The 17,118-nt window shown below is 39.9% G+C and overlaps 1 protein-coding gene across 2 annotated transcripts; it reads right to left on the bottom strand.

Annotated features, from left to right (window-relative positions):
• Window positions 1–4,867: 4,867 nt before the first annotated feature.
• Window positions 4,868–16,251, bottom strand: nrsn1l (neurensin 1-like). Of its 2 annotated transcripts, none has more exons than XM_005937270.2 (4): window positions 16,145–16,251; window positions 11,664–11,739; window positions 10,598–10,750; window positions 4,868–7,874 (listed from the first exon to the last, which is right to left on the bottom strand). In XM_005937270.2, exons 2-4 carry the CDS (start codon window positions 11,721–11,723, stop codon window positions 7,461–7,463), a joined length of 627 nt encoding a protein of 208 aa, XP_005937332.1. In that variant the 5' UTR covers window positions 11,724–11,739; window positions 16,145–16,251; the 3' UTR covers window positions 4,868–7,460. The 2 variants fall into 2 exon arrangements, with proteins under 2 accessions (XP_005937332.1, XP_042082675.1); XM_042226741.1 differs by lacking the exon at window positions 16,145–16,251 and adding an exon at window positions 15,969–16,138.
• Window positions 16,252–17,118: the final 867 nt, after the last annotated feature.

The raw sequence follows: 17,118 nt of genomic DNA on the forward strand, positions 1-17,118 counted from the left end.
TGAATGTGAGAGTGAATGAATAGTGGCATTGTAAAGCGCTTTGGGTGCCTTGAAAAGCGCTATATAAATCCAATCCATTATTATTATTATTATTATTATAGCAGTTTAAATACGAGCAATCAGTTTTGGGCAAATACCGGAAATCAGTTTTTGGCAAACGATCACTTTTTGGCACAACACCGACGGCCTCCTCGGGTCTCTCCTCTTGCTTCACCTTTCCCTCATCCACCTGCTGGCCTCCACCACTTGCTAAGGTTACTGCCCGGTATGCCCGATGGCCAGTCCAGCTATGGTCGTGCCATCAGTTAACCCTTCGTGTGCCAACTGTGGCACGCTTGCCCAGGGTTGCCGACCCCTGCTATATACTTACTTTATGGTTGGTGATCCTAGGGTACCATCATTATCAACATATAAACTTATCACAAAAAGCAAGAAACGTTTTCTTTGTTTGATTATTTCTTTGTTGTAACAAAGCTTCTATCAGCCTCCCGTTAACAATCACTTGAACTGTGCAAACTGAGAGGCCAGCAGCTTGTTTCTGGTTTGCGCATGCGCATTGTGGATAAACCACGGCTGTTTGACAGTAAGCTGATAGGAGAGCGGCCCTGTTTTCCCTGCTCTGAGAGTTATGATCTGAGCTTCGTATGGAAACACAGCTAGCATTAGCAAGTCGATGAGCTTCAGCTTCTTGCTAACAGCCTTGGCCAACATATGTGATGTAGAGAAGACAGAGTGTGAAAAAGTTTTTAATCGCGCCTTTAGAACATTAGCAGATGACGACGGAGAGGAGACAGACGCCAATAAGACGTCTACTAAATAAATCAGATATGTTTTACAAGTTGTTTTGCCAACACTCCAACTTCATTTTTCATTATTACTTTGAATCACCCCTGTAGATATTGACAGTTAGCCATGTCACACACTGTTATATTGTTAAAAAAAATCAAGAAGTAGATGTAGTTACGTGTTCTTTACATATAGAATAGGCTCTGCTTGCCTTTCTGTAAAACTCACCACATGTTACTGGATCACGTAGCAGAAATGAACTTCCTCTGTAGGGTGTCTTGCACAGAGTGAAGAGCTTTACTGTCTGGGAGGGGCTTAGAGTAGAGACGCTACTCGCCAACATCAAAAGGAACCAGCTATGTTGGTTTGGGCCTCTGACTAGTGTGCCTCCTTAGCGCCTCGAGCCAGGTTCAATTGGGATGAGACCCCGGGGCAGACCCTGGACACACTGGAAGTTAGGTCTCTCTGTTGCCTTGGGAACACATTTGCATTGCCCCAGAAGAGCTGGAGGAAGTATCTGGGCATGAAGGCCTCACTTTCATTTTTATTTCTTTTCTTTTTGCAATACCATCCCCCTCAACTATAAACCATATTTAATACTAATTAATACATTTTAGCATTATAATATGTTACACTGAATGTTGTAAATATAGTAGAAATTTTATTAGCAGGTAAGCTTTCTCTGATTATTCTGGTGTGAGTATTTACAGTAGATCTGGAAGCAGAACCTAGCAAAACCAGTCAAAGTAGGAAGTGTATAAAGTGCTACAGTTTGTTAGCATAGCCCTGGTTCCCCCAACCAAACACTGGTGGGTTTTTCTCAAAGGCGTTTGGATTATTTCAGAAAATAAGCTCTGAGCTCTGTAAGCTCGGTTTCATGTTGTTCAGGAAAACACTCCACAAATTAATGCCAACATTTTTGAAATGTAAACTTTTGGCATTTGCCAAAATAAAAAGCTAAATTTACGGATTTATATGTAATCACATTAACAAAGGCTTTTACATTGAACACCTTCATGTACCTAAAGCTAGTGAGACAAAACGTTCATTTTGGCTGCACTCACAAAGGGGTCAGCAAAGGAGGTCGATGTGTGTTTGATACTGACAGATTTTTACACTGGATGCCCTTCATGAAGCAAACCCTGAGGCATTTATGTCTCCTCTCTGGACTGAACTGGGATCTGTTGCTTGTTAGGTGACTCTAAAAACCACCAGATTCCACCCAGCAGCCCAGACCATACAGAACAGGAATGTTCAAAGTCCGGCCCAGGGGCTGATCGTGGCCCTAGGTCAGATTTTATATGGCCCCTATACACTACCTTAAAATGTATTATTTATCTCCTGTTAAAAAAGTGTAATTTCTCTTTTCATCTCATGGTGGCAGCACCATAATGTTTATGTTTCCAAAAAAAAAAAAAAAGCAAGAAGGACTGTTGGCCCCTGGGGGATTTTCCATGAATGAATATGTTACTCTTGGAAAAATGTTTGGACACCCTGGATATAAAAGTTACGCATTTGCATTATGTTAACTTTGTCACCATCCACATTTTACTTTTCCAACATTTTCCTTTGTGCATGGACATAACGGTTTCAGACTTATATGGAAGTACCAGTGGTTTGGCAGACAAGCATACTACAACAGCAGATGCTTGTCAAAAGGCAGGTGGTTGTAATTGGCAGACCTAGACTATGAGACTCTCTGTAGATCTTGAAATCTTGGACTTAACAACTTGTAGTCATTGTAGTATTTTAGATACATGATAAACTGGGAAGCACTGCCTGCTCAAATGGTAGTGACTTACAAAAGCTAGGCTAAGTATAACCTGCTTTGTAGAACTATCGATGCATAAATTATAGAAGCATTTACTGAGGTCACAGATCAACTGAGCCCTCGGGTAGTTTTTTCCCATCTTTTCTTTTTTGGCATCCAGAGGAGTCATTGCCTGCTGGCCATACAAAACATGCCAATATCACTTTTTGGAGCCAGATGCTACATCTGTCTTTATATATAGTTTTCTTTAAACAGTATATTTCGTCATATGGAAATGGAGAATAGGCGAGGAAGCCATCTAGGCAGTGTACTGAGCATCCTCAATAAAAATCAATAAATAAAATAAAATACATTTTAAAAAGCTGCAACACAATGCAGTGTATATCAGAAAAACTGCAATGGACCCTTTGCAGGAGCAGGTTAGTGGGGTTTATTCTAAATAATTGTAATGTCAAACATCATGTCCACCTCATGGTTTGGAAGTGGCTGACAATCACCAATTCATCAGCTTAACAAGAGGTGGGAGTATCAATATTAATAGTATCAATACCGGTATTGGTATTAGATGAATACTAATGTGATATGACACATTGTTTCTATCCTGTAAGTTCAAATAAACCTCAAACATGGACTATTAAAAATGTCTGAACCTTTTAGTGTTGACTGTCACGTCTATTTTGTTTATTGCCCAAAGCACACTTAAACATTTAAGCAACGAAAGTTGACCCAAAGTGCTTCAGAGACATGCACACTTACATTCCAGGTCTCTAAAAAAATCACTTACTAAATACATGAAAAACTCTTTTTTTCTGATTATTTTTTAGGCATTTTAGCATTTGTGTATTACTGTGCTAACTAATAATTGTGGAAAGTAAAATCAAAGTGATTTAGTGGCCATTAAAATGTGTGATGACTCATCTCATAAATCATCACACACTGGTCTCCTCTACATAATTTGCCTTTACAGGTTAAAAGCACCAGTATCAATATTGGTATTGGCAACAGTGACCTTGTATTTATTTGTTATTGGATTAATACCACAATTTGCAGTATTGCACAGCACTACTGACAGAACCAAAGGGGCAAGTGACAAAGTGACAAAGTTATGCTGTATCTGTTTGTTGCAGACAGACAGTGTGCTGTTAGATGTGTTAAAGAGAAGCAGGCTGCTGCTTCTCAGTGCAATGTTCAGCTCTTAGTTGGAGCTTGGCTTGGTCTATCACTTGGAGAACCAAAACAATTTCCTAAAAGAGGATAAAACCAGAATATTTACTTTGTTAAAAATTAATAAAATAATTAGTTAAAATGGGTTAAAAGTAACAATAAGCTGTTCCAACATTTAATACCCATTAAAAAAAGAAAAGAAAAAAAACGTCTCCTTAGTAAAAGTGTGTAGAAAAGATCCATAATTTTATGAGTTTAAAAAATAGCAATCCAGACTAATTATTAGACTTGACTTTGGTTTCACAAACCTAATCTAACTGTTTTTATTTTCCTTTCTTTATGATTTATTACACCTGGGCTTAAAAAAACATGCACGAGTGCACTCTTGGTTGTATTTGTTGCCTAGCAGCATGCACTGTCTCGCTAATTTGCCCTTCACAGTCTGTGGCAATTATGAAAGAGCATTCCAAAGAAAAGGCACTTTCACCCACATTGAAATAATAAAATTAGAACATCAATAGAGACGTGCAGTCAGCGCAAGACCACTGACTGCCGAGCAGCTTAAGTTCATAACAAACAAAAAGGAGCTGAACAGGAAATAAATCATTGTTCTGATTCAGGGAGCTTTCCTTCCGAAATCAATGTGAAGAAAAAACTGGAAAGACATCCTGAGCAAGCCAAAGAACATCAAACCAGTGGGATTCTTCTTCAGAAGACATCCGCATACAGCATACAGCAGTCTAATTCTTGACGCTTACTGGTTTGATTGACGTATGTAAGGTTAAACAAGTATGTCACACAGAATCAAAATCTCTTGTTCAGATCATGATTGTACATCCTGTGGATTGCTTCTGCCCCACCTCTCCAAGACTCTCCTTCTTGTAAACATGAGACACAGTGGACACATTTCCTCTATTGTTACAAGCTCCATAGAAACCACGTAGGTCATATCTCTATGCCTGCTTCCAACTAGGCATACACATACAACAAGTGAATATTGTGTTTAAGCATAAATGGTTTAACTGCTGTAATACAGTCGGACATAACAGAGAGACAAGAAAATATGAATTATTCCAGTTTAAAGATAGCTTTGCATATGTGTCGTTGTGGCACAGATTTATTAAATGGATCCAAACACTTTAAAAATTGCAGATCACAAGTTTATTTTGGTGATTTTCTTTGCACCAGTGACACGAAACCCCATTTTACTCCATTATCTTCACCATAACCAGTAACACAACAAAACAATGAAACAGCAATAGTAACACTCAGTGAAATTACTCCCATTATATCAGGACATCGGGGTTGCTCTTTTTTTTTAAATACTTTTTTTTCTAGGTTGTAGTCTATTTTTCTGAAATTTGAGGACCTAATCAGACAGGGGGCTTCTAAGGTGCCAGTGCAAATTCCTCTCACCTCAGCCCTTCACCACTCACTCGCTGCTACTGTGTCCGCCTGTAAACACAAAATCTGATTGGAGTAAAAATAACGAGAGGGGACGTGAGGGACCAATCAGAAAAGGGTCTTTGTTCGGAGTTCAAAATAGAGCACTTGAAGCCCAACTGTTGCCTGGAGACACAGATTGCAGGCAATTACGCAGCCAGATTACAGTGTGGAGAAGGGAGGTGATACTGTCAATGGAGCACAAATTACTGCGCGTCTGTGCGTGTGGGTGTGTGGGTGAGAGTGCGTGTGACTGTGTTCAACACAGCAGGCTGAGCGTATGTGTAGATGTGTGTAGCTGCAGGTACATAATTGTTAATGATTCTCTTTATGAGTGGAGAGCCAGGATTCACGTGCGGTTCATACAACATCATCACCATCATCACTAAGTACTTTGAAAGCCAGTACCACTATTTAAAAAAATACAAAACACAAGGCAAAAACAACATGAAATAGGAGGAATAAAAACATACATTTCTAAGAACTGAGTGTATTTTCTTAATGCTAGTGGACAAACACAGTCTACCCGGTCAACAGCTATGTCTCTATGCTGCACTATGAGGTGTTTAAGATAACTACGTGCCTTATGGTTCAAGTCTTGGGGCCTAGAAATACCTCTACAGCTTACCTTCTCTGAAAGCTTTTCAACATATTAAACAAAGAGAAGTAAAGATGGAGGCAGTAGATGCCACACCACATTTCTGGATCTGGTCGGTGGTCAAGAAGACACACTTATGTTCATGCTTATGACTTCTTTTCATTATTTGACAGCATCCAGTCTCATATTAAACACACAGGCTTTCTGAAATACTGCAAATGTACTATATGTTGGGTTACTGAAAATGAGGTCAGATGACACCTTGTCTGAAGCCCTGATGACAACCCTAAAGATGGACATAGTGCTGGATGGGCCTTGAACCTGCAGTCTTTTCACTACAAGGAGGTGATAGCTGTGAGCTTACTGGTTCAATCACTTGTTTTTTTAGGCATATTGAAAAGAGCAAGTTCATTTAGTAAATTATGGTCATTTTAAGTTTCAGAAAATGTTATGAAGTATTGGCTAATGACTTGTAAGCGTACAGTTTCGTGGTCAGAGCTATCAATCAGTGGGCGCATCCAGTTTGAAAACACCAAGATGCCAAAAGTGCTAATCTGGAGGCTTGATGAAGTCACGGTACGGACGTCCATCTTTTATCATGTCTACAGTTCAACAGGATCACCACACGGGTGTGTTTTGTTCACTTTGTTATTTTTGCAATGACTATTAACGTTTGGACTGAGGTTCTTTGCAGTGCTGTGCAACACAGACACATTATCGGTCCTATCGTTCTAGTATCGATCCAGCAACAACACCAGCGTTGGTATCGTTGGTGATTATCAGCCTCTTTCAAACCATGAAGTGAACCGTGGTACAGCTTCAGATAATTTTGTCAGTTTGTGCGATGACATATACTCACTCAGAAACAAAAGAGGAGCTTTCTCTGAAATCTTTCTGTCTCTGCACCCACTTTCATCGAATCCACAGCTACACCTAGATAGTGAGCCATTACAGGTACCTGGGCATCACTCTGAACGACAAAATGACACTGAATGATTTCATGTGCAAAAAGCCCAATCATGAAGCTGATTGAAAATGTTTTATTCATCAGCTCTAAATAAACAATGATTTGTTGGTTTGGCAGCCTCGGTGCAGATAACAAAAGACGGTTGGAAAAGAGTGTTAAATGTTCCCAAAACACTGTTGGCATCGAGTTGAATGACATATTTGTAAGATTAGAGCCACTCGGAGGGAAAAGGCCAGTCTGTCCAGACCCTCAAAACTCTCTTCATGCTTCATGCAAGGCTTCGCTCCTTGCCGTGGGGGAGGGGAGAGGATTTGGCTCTTCTTGCCATTTCAGATCATTGCTATGTATCTTTAAAAAAACAAACAACAAATGTAGGTTTTATATGTGTAGTGTAAATCTGAGGGTTTTTTTTTTTAGTTTTTTAACATCCTCTAATGTGTTTTTTTCACTAAATCATAATATATGTGGGTTTTCTTGACTGGTGCTTGTAATCAAAATCACATCCCTAGAACTACAGAGAGGCTAATCAATCCAATCCAGTCCAATCCAATCAAACAGCAGGGGTCTAACTGTAATACTGAGGTGACAAAACAGCCTCCATCTGAACAATCTGCATGTTGAAATAACACATTTCCTTTGACAGAGGTAAGACAAGAAGTTAAGACCATGCAAAAAAAGAAAAAAGGCCCCAGGACTAGAACAAAAGCCTTATAGCTCAGTCGTGATCTTTTTTAAGAAGCGGGCTGCACATTTTCCACCTTCGACAAAGTAAAGGGCACCTTCCCCTCCTCTGAACCAGGTGGCTTAGTGACCACATCCCTAACATCCTTAAACCCCCTCCACTTTGACCCACACTCTCTTCTCCCTTCCACTCCCCCTGGTCTGTGGGACAGCCTCTCTTTCAAGTTGGCCTTGGGGAGGATCCAAACAACAACCCCCATTGCAGCCAGGGCAGAGCCGAGGCAGGAGAGCCCAATCCCGGCTGCGGCGCTGAGATGCAGCCCCTTGTTAAAGCTGATGGCCTGCGTGTCCACGAAGAACAGATCTCCCTCTCCGAACGACTCGATTTTGGGAGGAGTGGAGTAGCCGACCGACAGTGTGGCAATACCTGCAGTCAAGATGAGGACACCCAGGGCCAAGGACACCTAAGGATAGACAGGGTAAAGAAAGGAAGCTGAGGTGGTCATTTTTGCAGATATGGCTATTTAATTTTTTGTATAGGTGGCCCTGTTTGCTCGGTGCTCTTCACTACTTGTTAAGAAAGGTCATTTTGTTGTTTGTAATGCAGAAAAATCCCAATTGCCACACGTGCTGACCTGGAATCCCGCTGCTTTACAAATACCAGCACATGACTGCTGTTCATCATGAAGCTTAAAAATGCACTGTATGCACTACATTATATGAGTAAAGTCGCAGAGAGAAGTTTCTGTTGTTTTCAACCTGAAACATCAGCAGAATTTCACCTCAAAGTAGAAGAAAAACAATGATTAAAAAAGTATAATATTTGGCCATTCGTGTATTTGGGAAAATGATGCAAAATTATACAACCCTGAGAGCACAAACCTCTGCCAAGGCAGCTTACTCTCTGGGCAACATTTACTTTTAAGGGAATAGTATTGTGCTTTCTTTCCTTTGTGCTTTAACATGTTTGCAGTGCACTAAAAATTAGAAAAGGACAGCATGATGGATGAATGCTTTAATTACACAAACATTATGTAGGAGTAGGTAATGAAGAAAATAATAGATAAATAAATGGACATTGGCTTCGGCTTATCAGATAATGATTCTACAGTTGATTTCTAAGTACATAGCCAGCTCATTCTCGTTCTCTTGACAATACTTTCTTAAAAGATGTAACACATTTTGGGGTGAATATGAAAGAAAAAAGTGACATCGGAGGTCCAATGTGTCATGATACTAGGAATCCTCATATATCACCCCCTATAAGTCTGTATGTCGGCCATACAAACAATGGCAGTAAGAGACATAATTTTAAATAGTAAATATCATTATTATCTTTTTGACCTTCAGATCGACCTACTGACCTTGAAGGAAAGGTCAGAGGTCAAATATGATATTTGAAACAATAATACAGTACTTTCTATATTTTGACAAAACACACCAAATTTGTAAGCATCAAATTTTTTGTTACTTTTTGAAATTATTACGTTGACCTTGAAGACCCTTGTGGACGTATGCCAAATTTTAATCGATTTTAATAGATGGAGACTTTGGACTCAACCGAGCAATCAGATGGCCCCACACCTCCCTGAGCCTGGTTCTGCCAGAGGTTTCTTCCTGTTAAAAGGGAGTTTCTCCTTCCCACTGTTGCCAAAGGGGGTCATAAAATTGTTGGGTTTTTCCCTGTATGTATACGAACCAGCAAGATCAAGATCAATAGAAAGTCACAAAGGAGCCCAGGGTAACAGCTAAACAGCAAAAGGCCTTTTTAAACACCAGCTAATCATTTTTATCAGTCCAACATCAGAATGACATTCAACAATAATACTACAGGTCACCTGGAGAAGCCAGAAGGCTGTTGGAAAAAATATTTTATGGGACACGTCAGACCAAAATAGAACCTCCTGGATTAAATAGGAAGGCTCAAGAGATTAGAAAACACACGATTACAACATGACAACCTTATATCATCTATGAAACCATCTATGGTGGAGGTAGTGTCATGATTTGGGCTCATTTTGCTAAGTCTGACAGCTTGTTATCAATGGAACAATCAGTTTTCTGAAGTTTACTAGCATGTTGTAATTAAAAATGTCCAGACATTTATCTGATACCTGAATAAAAAAAAAAAAAGATATATAAATCATTTGCTTTTAAAGGAAGGAGTCAAACCAATGACCTTAGCCCAGCAGAAATGTTATTGAAGGATATAAAGCAGGGGTGTCAAACTCCAGTCCTTGAGGGCCGGTGTCCTGAAACTTTTAAATGTGTCCCTGGTAACCCCTAACCCTACTTAAGTAAATTTAAATAAATGTACGTAAATGTAAGAGTTTGGGAAAATGTACTTCTAAAAATACTTTTATTGCACCATGTTCATTCACTCACGAGCTGCTGTAACATGAATCAAATAGCTGAATTACCACCTCAGCATGCAGTCAAGTTCTATAGAGTCGTGCTAATGACCTACTAAATATATTTAGGTGTGTTGCAGCAGGGACACATGGAAAAGTATCAGGACACCAGCCATCGAGGACTGGAGTTTGACACCTGTGATCTAAAGCATCAGTTTATACGAGAAACTAACTAGTATTGCAGAAATAAAGTGCCCCTGTATTTGGCCACAGTTGTAAAAATATGTAATGATGGTTTAATTTCTGTAATTATACCTAAATATATAAATATAAACAATATAGACACTTTGCAGAGTTATTACACCAGTGAAGCTCACTGCTGGCAGCTGCAAACTGCCAGTAAGAGACACCATGTGTCACAGTGGTGACACATTCACTCCTCAGGGCACCAGGGGGCTGACAGTGACAAGGGCATCAATGTGTGAAGATGAGGGCTGTCCAGTTTTATGTGGAAGAACTCAAAAGTCAATTCGACTGAAAAGCCAATGAAGTAAAAATGTATATTGATTTTAACTTTTCATGGATTTAGCTGTGAAAGGACCACATCTAATTTTATTTTACACCGTAAGCCTCATAAAAGAATTCATCCCCTGAATTATTTGATGCAGCTGTGAGTCTTATAATGATCCGAGGTCAAGTTAATATTATCAATATTATTTTTGGAATTAAAATTTTAGTACCAGAAACACAGTAAAAGAGGAAATGTAGCACTTTATTGTGCCACAGGAAACATTTGAAAACCATGTCATGGTATGTACAGAGAACAGTAGCTTTACCTTCCAGACTGCTGAGTTCCACCACAGGGCTGACCTCTGGCTCTGGACGAACCCCCGATCCTCCGGGTCTCTCTCCCACATGGAGGAGGAGCACTCTTCATAGAAGTGGTGCAGATAGGAACGAACCCCAAAACGAAGACAGCTTGAACCTGCCTGGAAGGAAGTTGTGACCAAAACGAGAGAAAAAAAATCACATTTGAAATAAACACATGAATCATCGTAATTTTTATGGACTGAATTTCTAGGCATAGCCAAGTGGCGGAAGGCTTTCGCTTAGTTGGTCTCAGCATCTGATCTCTGCTTTTCACGGATGATGTGGTTCTGTTGGCTTCATCAGGTGAGGGCCTCCAGCTTGCACTGGAATGGTTCGTGGCCGAGTGTGAAGCGGTGGGAATGAGAATCAGCACCTCCAAATCTGAGGCCATGGTCCTCAGTCGGAAAAGGGTGGAGTGCCCACTCCGGGTCAGGGACGAGCTCTTGCCCCAAGTGGAAGAGTTTAAGTATCTTGGGGTCTTGTTCACAAGTGACGGGAGAAGGAAGCGGGAGATTGACAGATGGATCGGTGCTGCAGCTACAGTGATGTGGACGCTGTACTGGTCCGTCGTGGTAAAGAGAGGGCCACTCCTCACTTTATCTCTAAGGTTATTTACCGGTCGATCTGCGACCCTACCCTCACCTATGGTCACCAGCTGTGGGTAGTGACCGAAAGAATGAGATTGCGGAAGCAAGTGACAGAAATGAGCTTCCTTCGAAGTGTGGCTGGTCTCTCCCTTTGAGATAAGGTGAGAAGTACAGCCATCTGTGATGGGCTCAGAGTAGAGCCAACTTGTTTGGTATATATTTTAATTTATCTTAGTTTCCAAGATATAGTTATCAATCCGTCAGTCACAGTGCCAAAGTAATTAGCAGGTATGTTCAGACTATTTTTGCTGCAACTTTGTTATTGTTACACTGACTTTCACGCAAACATTTTCTTTATGAGAGCTTCCTGTCATCTGCCTAACTCCAAAATCACTACTTCAGCTGTAATCAGATCAGAATGATCACCGGTGTTAGCGCAGCTCACCTCACTGCCGGAGGATTCTCCTCCTGAGCCAGAAGCACAGGCCTCGGAGCACAGAGCCATCTCTCTCCTTGTACACCTACAATAAAGATAGAAATTCATACGATAAGAATGGTGATACACAGCCAGCCGTACTTCTGAACAGACTGATTTGTGTACATATCAGCTGCCTGGCTGTGAACACAGACATTGTTTATCTGCTGAATATGGATTCCCTGCAATAAAAACCTTCCCTCCCTGTAGAGACTCGTCATAAATCCTTCACCCGTGTCTTCAGGTTGCCCCAGTTATTGTTGCCGCATGTGAACGATTGACGGCCACCGCGGCCCTGAGGTGACTCTATCACCACCCACGGATGAGTCACACATATGCAAGTGCGTGTACACTGTATTCATGTCCCTCTGTTGTTATTCTCCTAAGGCTGTTGGGTTGATTTATTTCATTCTTCAAACTGTTTCCCTGAGCTGTGCACAAACGCCAGAACTCAGTCTGTAGCACAGCAGCGGTCTAATCCGACTGCAGTATCAATCCTGATGACTAAATTTGAAATGACCAAATGACGGAAAGAACTTCCTGTTCAGGTAACGTTACATTATTACCTTCCTTTGCTGCTTAAGCTGAAAAGAATGAGTTACTAATAAAAGTGATCCAATATACCACATCTCTGTTTGGTGTCTTTATAGCTGTAAGTTGATATGATAAAAATAAAACTAAGACACAAAGAAAGCATGCTGGAGCTGAACATGATGCCCAGCATGTTTTTATCTTATCCTATGTAAAGCACTGAGAAAAAGGGTTTTGCAAAGCATTTGCCTACATTTTCTTTCAAATAAACAATTCAATAAGGGAAGACTTTGCCAGCCAAGGGTCTATTTCTATGGTTTGATACCCTGTTTTATCTTTCACTGGAACATTACCCTTAATTGATTGTAAAGTTGAGATAGTTAGACGTATGAGCCCCCTAAAACACAAATTCAGAAAATAACAAATACATATTTTTATTTCCACCTTTACTTTTAAATGTGTCTGCAGAGCAGTGATTACAAACCAATTACATTTACTAACCTTCACATTTGTGGCAGCATCTTTAGACTTTTGAGCATTTATTGTCATTGTGCAGTTTCTTGCACAGCGAAACTGAGTAGGTGGACAACAAAGGTGCAAAAGTAAAGGAAATAATATAGAAATGGGAAAAAAGCAATATATATGTATACATATATGTGAGTAAACTATATACATGGTGTATGCATAGAAACATTGAAACAGAAACATTGTGGGGCTGTATACAAGGGCATATTTTTATCTCATAATATACTCACATAACAACTATAGTTACTGGTTATTTATTATTATCCCACTTTTTCGTGTTGCAATATTAATTATAATGCTATAAAATACCATGTCTGACTTGATGCAGTATTAAAAATCTAATGATAAACAAGTGTATAAAATTGGAGCGCTTATATTTAAAATTTTTTATCTACATTTGGAATACTGGGAAGTTTAATTTTACATTAGCAAAATTTTGATTGCAGGGCAGTGCTAATGGTGTTTTTATTTATGTAAGGGAGCTCAGTAGTTCATTCACCACTGCTCAATAATTCAGCTATGCTTTAAGATAAAAAAAAAAAGCCACTCATAACACAATAACTCAAAGTTTACTGTTTGTTCGTTTTGGTTAATTAAATTTTAAAACACTGATACTCTAGTAATTTTAAATAGGAACACTTTGAAGCACTAGTAAGGTCAGAGCTACGGGAGCCACTTCTGATTAATCCCACTGTGCTGAAATTGCCTATAATAAAGCCAGAGGTGGAGAAGAGGGCATCCCCGAGATGGTCCTCAATGAATAAAGCTAAAGGGCTAAACTAAAACTAGACACTGAAAGCAGAGTTAAAGGATTGTCTCGTTGTGGTGGTTGATGGTATGTGCAGGGCTTTTAAAACATAGTAGTTTCAGTTCTAAGGCCCAACTTTTACTTTGAAGGCTCTCCGGTTTTTGTTGCATTTTTCAAGTTTCAGTACCACTTGGTGGTTAATCAGCGAGTGTTTGGAGACAAGTGGCCATTTTCCATAAACACTACAGGCAAGTGCAGCAATGTGATAGTGATAAAAGCACTCACAAGGAGGTTTTTGGTTCATCACCCTATTTGTGACTAAACTTTCAGCAACGTGTTGGGAAATAGACATTTTTCCCCAGAGCAGTTGTCAGGGATTCACTGACTGGTCTCTAGTGCTGTCTGACTGAGACCTAAGGCTCAATGAAAACTTTTTAACAAAAACTGACAAAGCAGTCCTCTACGTACGTGGAAGTCCACTGATATTCTTCATTATAAGTTCTAAGATTCAATTCAATTCAGCTTTATTTATAAGTTATAAGTATAAAACTAGTCCATGCATTCATCTTTAGCAGGCTTGATTACTGTAACAGCATCTTTACAGGTCTACCTAAAAAATCAGTCAGACAACTACAGCTCATTCAGAACTCTGCTGCTCGAGTCCTCACTAAGACCAAAAAAGTGGACCACATCAGTCCAGCTCTGAGGTCTTTACACTGGCTGCCTGTCTGTCAGAGGATAGACTTTAAAGTTCTGATGCTGGTCTATAAAGCTCTGAATGGTTTAGGACCAAAATACATCAGTGACCTCCTGACCCAGTATGAACCTTCCAGATCCCTCAGGTCATCTGGATCCGGTCTTTTATCAGTTCCCAGAGTCAGAACCAGACACGGAGAAGCTGCATTCAGCTTTTATGCTCCTTATATCTGGAACAAACTCCCAGAAAGCCTCAGATCAGCTGAAACACTCAGTTTATTTAAATCCAGGTTGAAGACTCGCCTGTTCTCAGCTGCATTTGAATAAAGCACCAAATCCACACTTTTAAGCTTAAATTTAAAAACTTACACTAACTACTGATCTTATCTATTTCTGATTTTATCTGTTTTGATTTTATATACTGTTTTGTTTGTTTGTTAAGCTTAAATTTCAAAACTTTAACTACTGATTTTATCTACTGTTCTGATTTTATCTGTTTTGATTTTATATACTGTTTTATTTGTTTGTTTGTTTGTTAAGTGGGTTTAGAGCTCTGGGTAGCTCCCCAACTGGGTCTAGACTGGGTCTAGAGAGTATTTTAAATTCAGGGAATTTAAAATAGAAAGTAGCTCGTCCGCAGAAGGACTGGTAGCTCCCCTTACGATAAGGGTTCAGATCGCGCGAACAGGTGTGAAATGTGTGTGTTTAGTTAGTTTGTTTGTTTGCTTGTTTTAATCAATTTTAAATCATGTTTTTTATTTGTTTTTGTTTCTAATGTCTCTGTAAAGCACTTTGAATCACCTTGTTGTTGAATTGTGCTATACAAATAAATTTGCCTTGCCTTGCCTTGCCTATAAAATATATAAATACAATAGTAGAAAGAAAACACCAAACAATCACTTAAACACCTATGAGCATGTGCTTGGGGGCAGTGGGAAGAAAAAAAAACCTCCCTTTTAACAGGAGGAAACCTCAGGCTCAGGGAGGGGCGGCCATCTGCTGTGAACAGTTGGAGGTGAGGGGTGGAAGACAGTGGAAGGGAGCCAGAGAATAGCAATGACAGCGAGAGAAAAGTGAAAATAGGTGAAGAAGAAATACTCAGTGCATCATGGGAAGCCCCCGGCAGCCCAGGCCTACTGCAGCATAGCTAAGGCAGATTTCAGGATCACCTGATCCAGCCCTAACTATAAGCTTTATCAGAAAAGACATTTAAGCTTCATCTTAAAAGTCGAGAGGGTGTCTGTCCAAAACCAAACTGGGAGCTGGTTCCACTAAAGAGGGGCCTGAAAGCTGAAGGCTCTGCCTCCCATTCTACTTTTAAATACCCTTGTAACCACCAGTAAACCAGCAGCCTGGTTTAACCCAACTAAACACTTATTGTTAAAATCAGAATTGAACACTATTGACCTTGCTTACTGTTCTTACTACTGTTGTTGTTTTTGTTGTTGTTGTTTTTAATGGTATGGCCTACATAATCACAAGGGTCGTTAAAACAAGGAGCTGTCCATGGTGCTAGTAAGCTTGTCTCAGCTTTCCAGACAAGTTAAAAAAACCAACAAAAAAACCCCAAACACTTTTTATATGACCGTTTCTTATAATGCTAAAAAGAATGCAACAGGCTATTTACTGGAGTACACCGATGCAGGAAATATGATTTCAAATTCATTGAATGCTCACATTGAAACGGGAAAAGAAAAAAGGTCGCACTCAATCTCACTGCCGACATTTCTTCTAAACGGGCAGCAACATAAGGCACGGCGGTCATTTCAACTCACAGACGCAAACTAACCGCCGGCACTGAACACCAGTGAGTCATCGCGGCCATGGAGCCTCTCAGTCCATTTCACACTTTTTCTCCATCGCACTTCAGCTACGGTGATCTTTCTCTTTCCTCACAGCCTCCTTCTTTTGCTGTAACCGACTTTACAAGCAATGAAGGACGCAGTCTTACCCCTCCTGGCCGGAGAGCTCGAGGTTCTCACTGGGGATCCATGTGCTGTCGGACCGCTGGATCTCCAACGATGCTGCTGATGTGAATCAGCCGAAGATAGACACTGAGCATGCGTGAGGATGGAGGAAAAAAAAAAAAAAAGACAAAAACGTGGAAACTTAATTAAATATGATATATGCTAATCTACGATCTCTCATTTTTGGGAAAGATGTTGAGTATTTACTCCGCTGTTTTGTCTTATGCAAATATGGAAACATCTGTCCTCACAATGAATCACATGTTTTAACCAGATAACACGATTTCATCTTTAAAGTATGAGTGACTGCGGACCTTTAACTTTCTTCACATAAATAAATAAATAAATAAATCATGAAATCATGCGGAATTTAATCCAAAAAAATCAGTAAAATTTACTGAAATAAATATTTTATCCCTTTATAATTTTTTTAGTATGAAAAGGAACTCCTTGTTTGAAAAAGAAAATACTGTATGCCTACATATACAGCGAAAGATTAAACATGATCCTGTCTGAACTTGTCTGGGTGCCACAGATTCACTACCTGCCTGAAGAGAGAAAGCCAGATTCAGACCCCTATATAATTCTTCCCATTCTCATAGTGGAAGTTAAGGACTGTTATCAGTTCAGCTGGGATGAGCTGTCTGAATCCCCCCCCCCCCGGCTCATTTTGCACCTGTCTAGATGTTATCCTTTTGACGTTTGTTTAGTCTGAAGGGCTTTTTGCCGCAGGTGCTTTAGGATTGCTTCAAACTTTTCTTGACTGACCTCATCTTGAACCTCTGTCCTCTCCAAACTGCCTTTGAGTAAAGAAATGTTTTCCACACGGCATTCTGTGTTTATCCGTTTCAACATAGCAATTCAATTGTGACATAATATGTTAAAGAAAAGAAAAGAAAAAAGCTCAGTCTTTTTGGTGTAGAAGAATTTGATTCACCTAAACCCCATTCAGCACTTT

This window comes from Haplochromis burtoni, unplaced genomic scaffold (genome assembly GCF_018398535.1).
Source record: "Haplochromis burtoni strain Fernald_Lab_line unplaced genomic scaffold, NCSU_Asbu1 Contig_225, whole genome shotgun sequence".
Lineage (NCBI taxonomy): Eukaryota > Metazoa > Chordata > Actinopteri > Cichliformes > Cichlidae > Haplochromis > Haplochromis burtoni.

Excerpts from the sequence above, each read along its gene's own strand:
- nrsn1l (XM_042226741.1), bottom strand. The coding sequence starts at position 16,018 with ATGGCCGCGATGACTCACTGGTGTTCAGTGCCGGCGGTTAGTTTGCGT. Across the intron at positions 11,740-15,968 it reads CCGGCGGTTAGTTTGCGTCT|GTGTACAAGGAGAGAGATGG; the intron begins GTGAGTTGAAAT and ends TCTTTATTGTAG. Across the intron at positions 10,751-11,663 it reads GAGAATCCTCCGGCAGTGAG|GCAGGTTCAAGCTGTCTTCG; the intron begins GTGAGCTGCGCT and ends ACTTCCTTCCAG.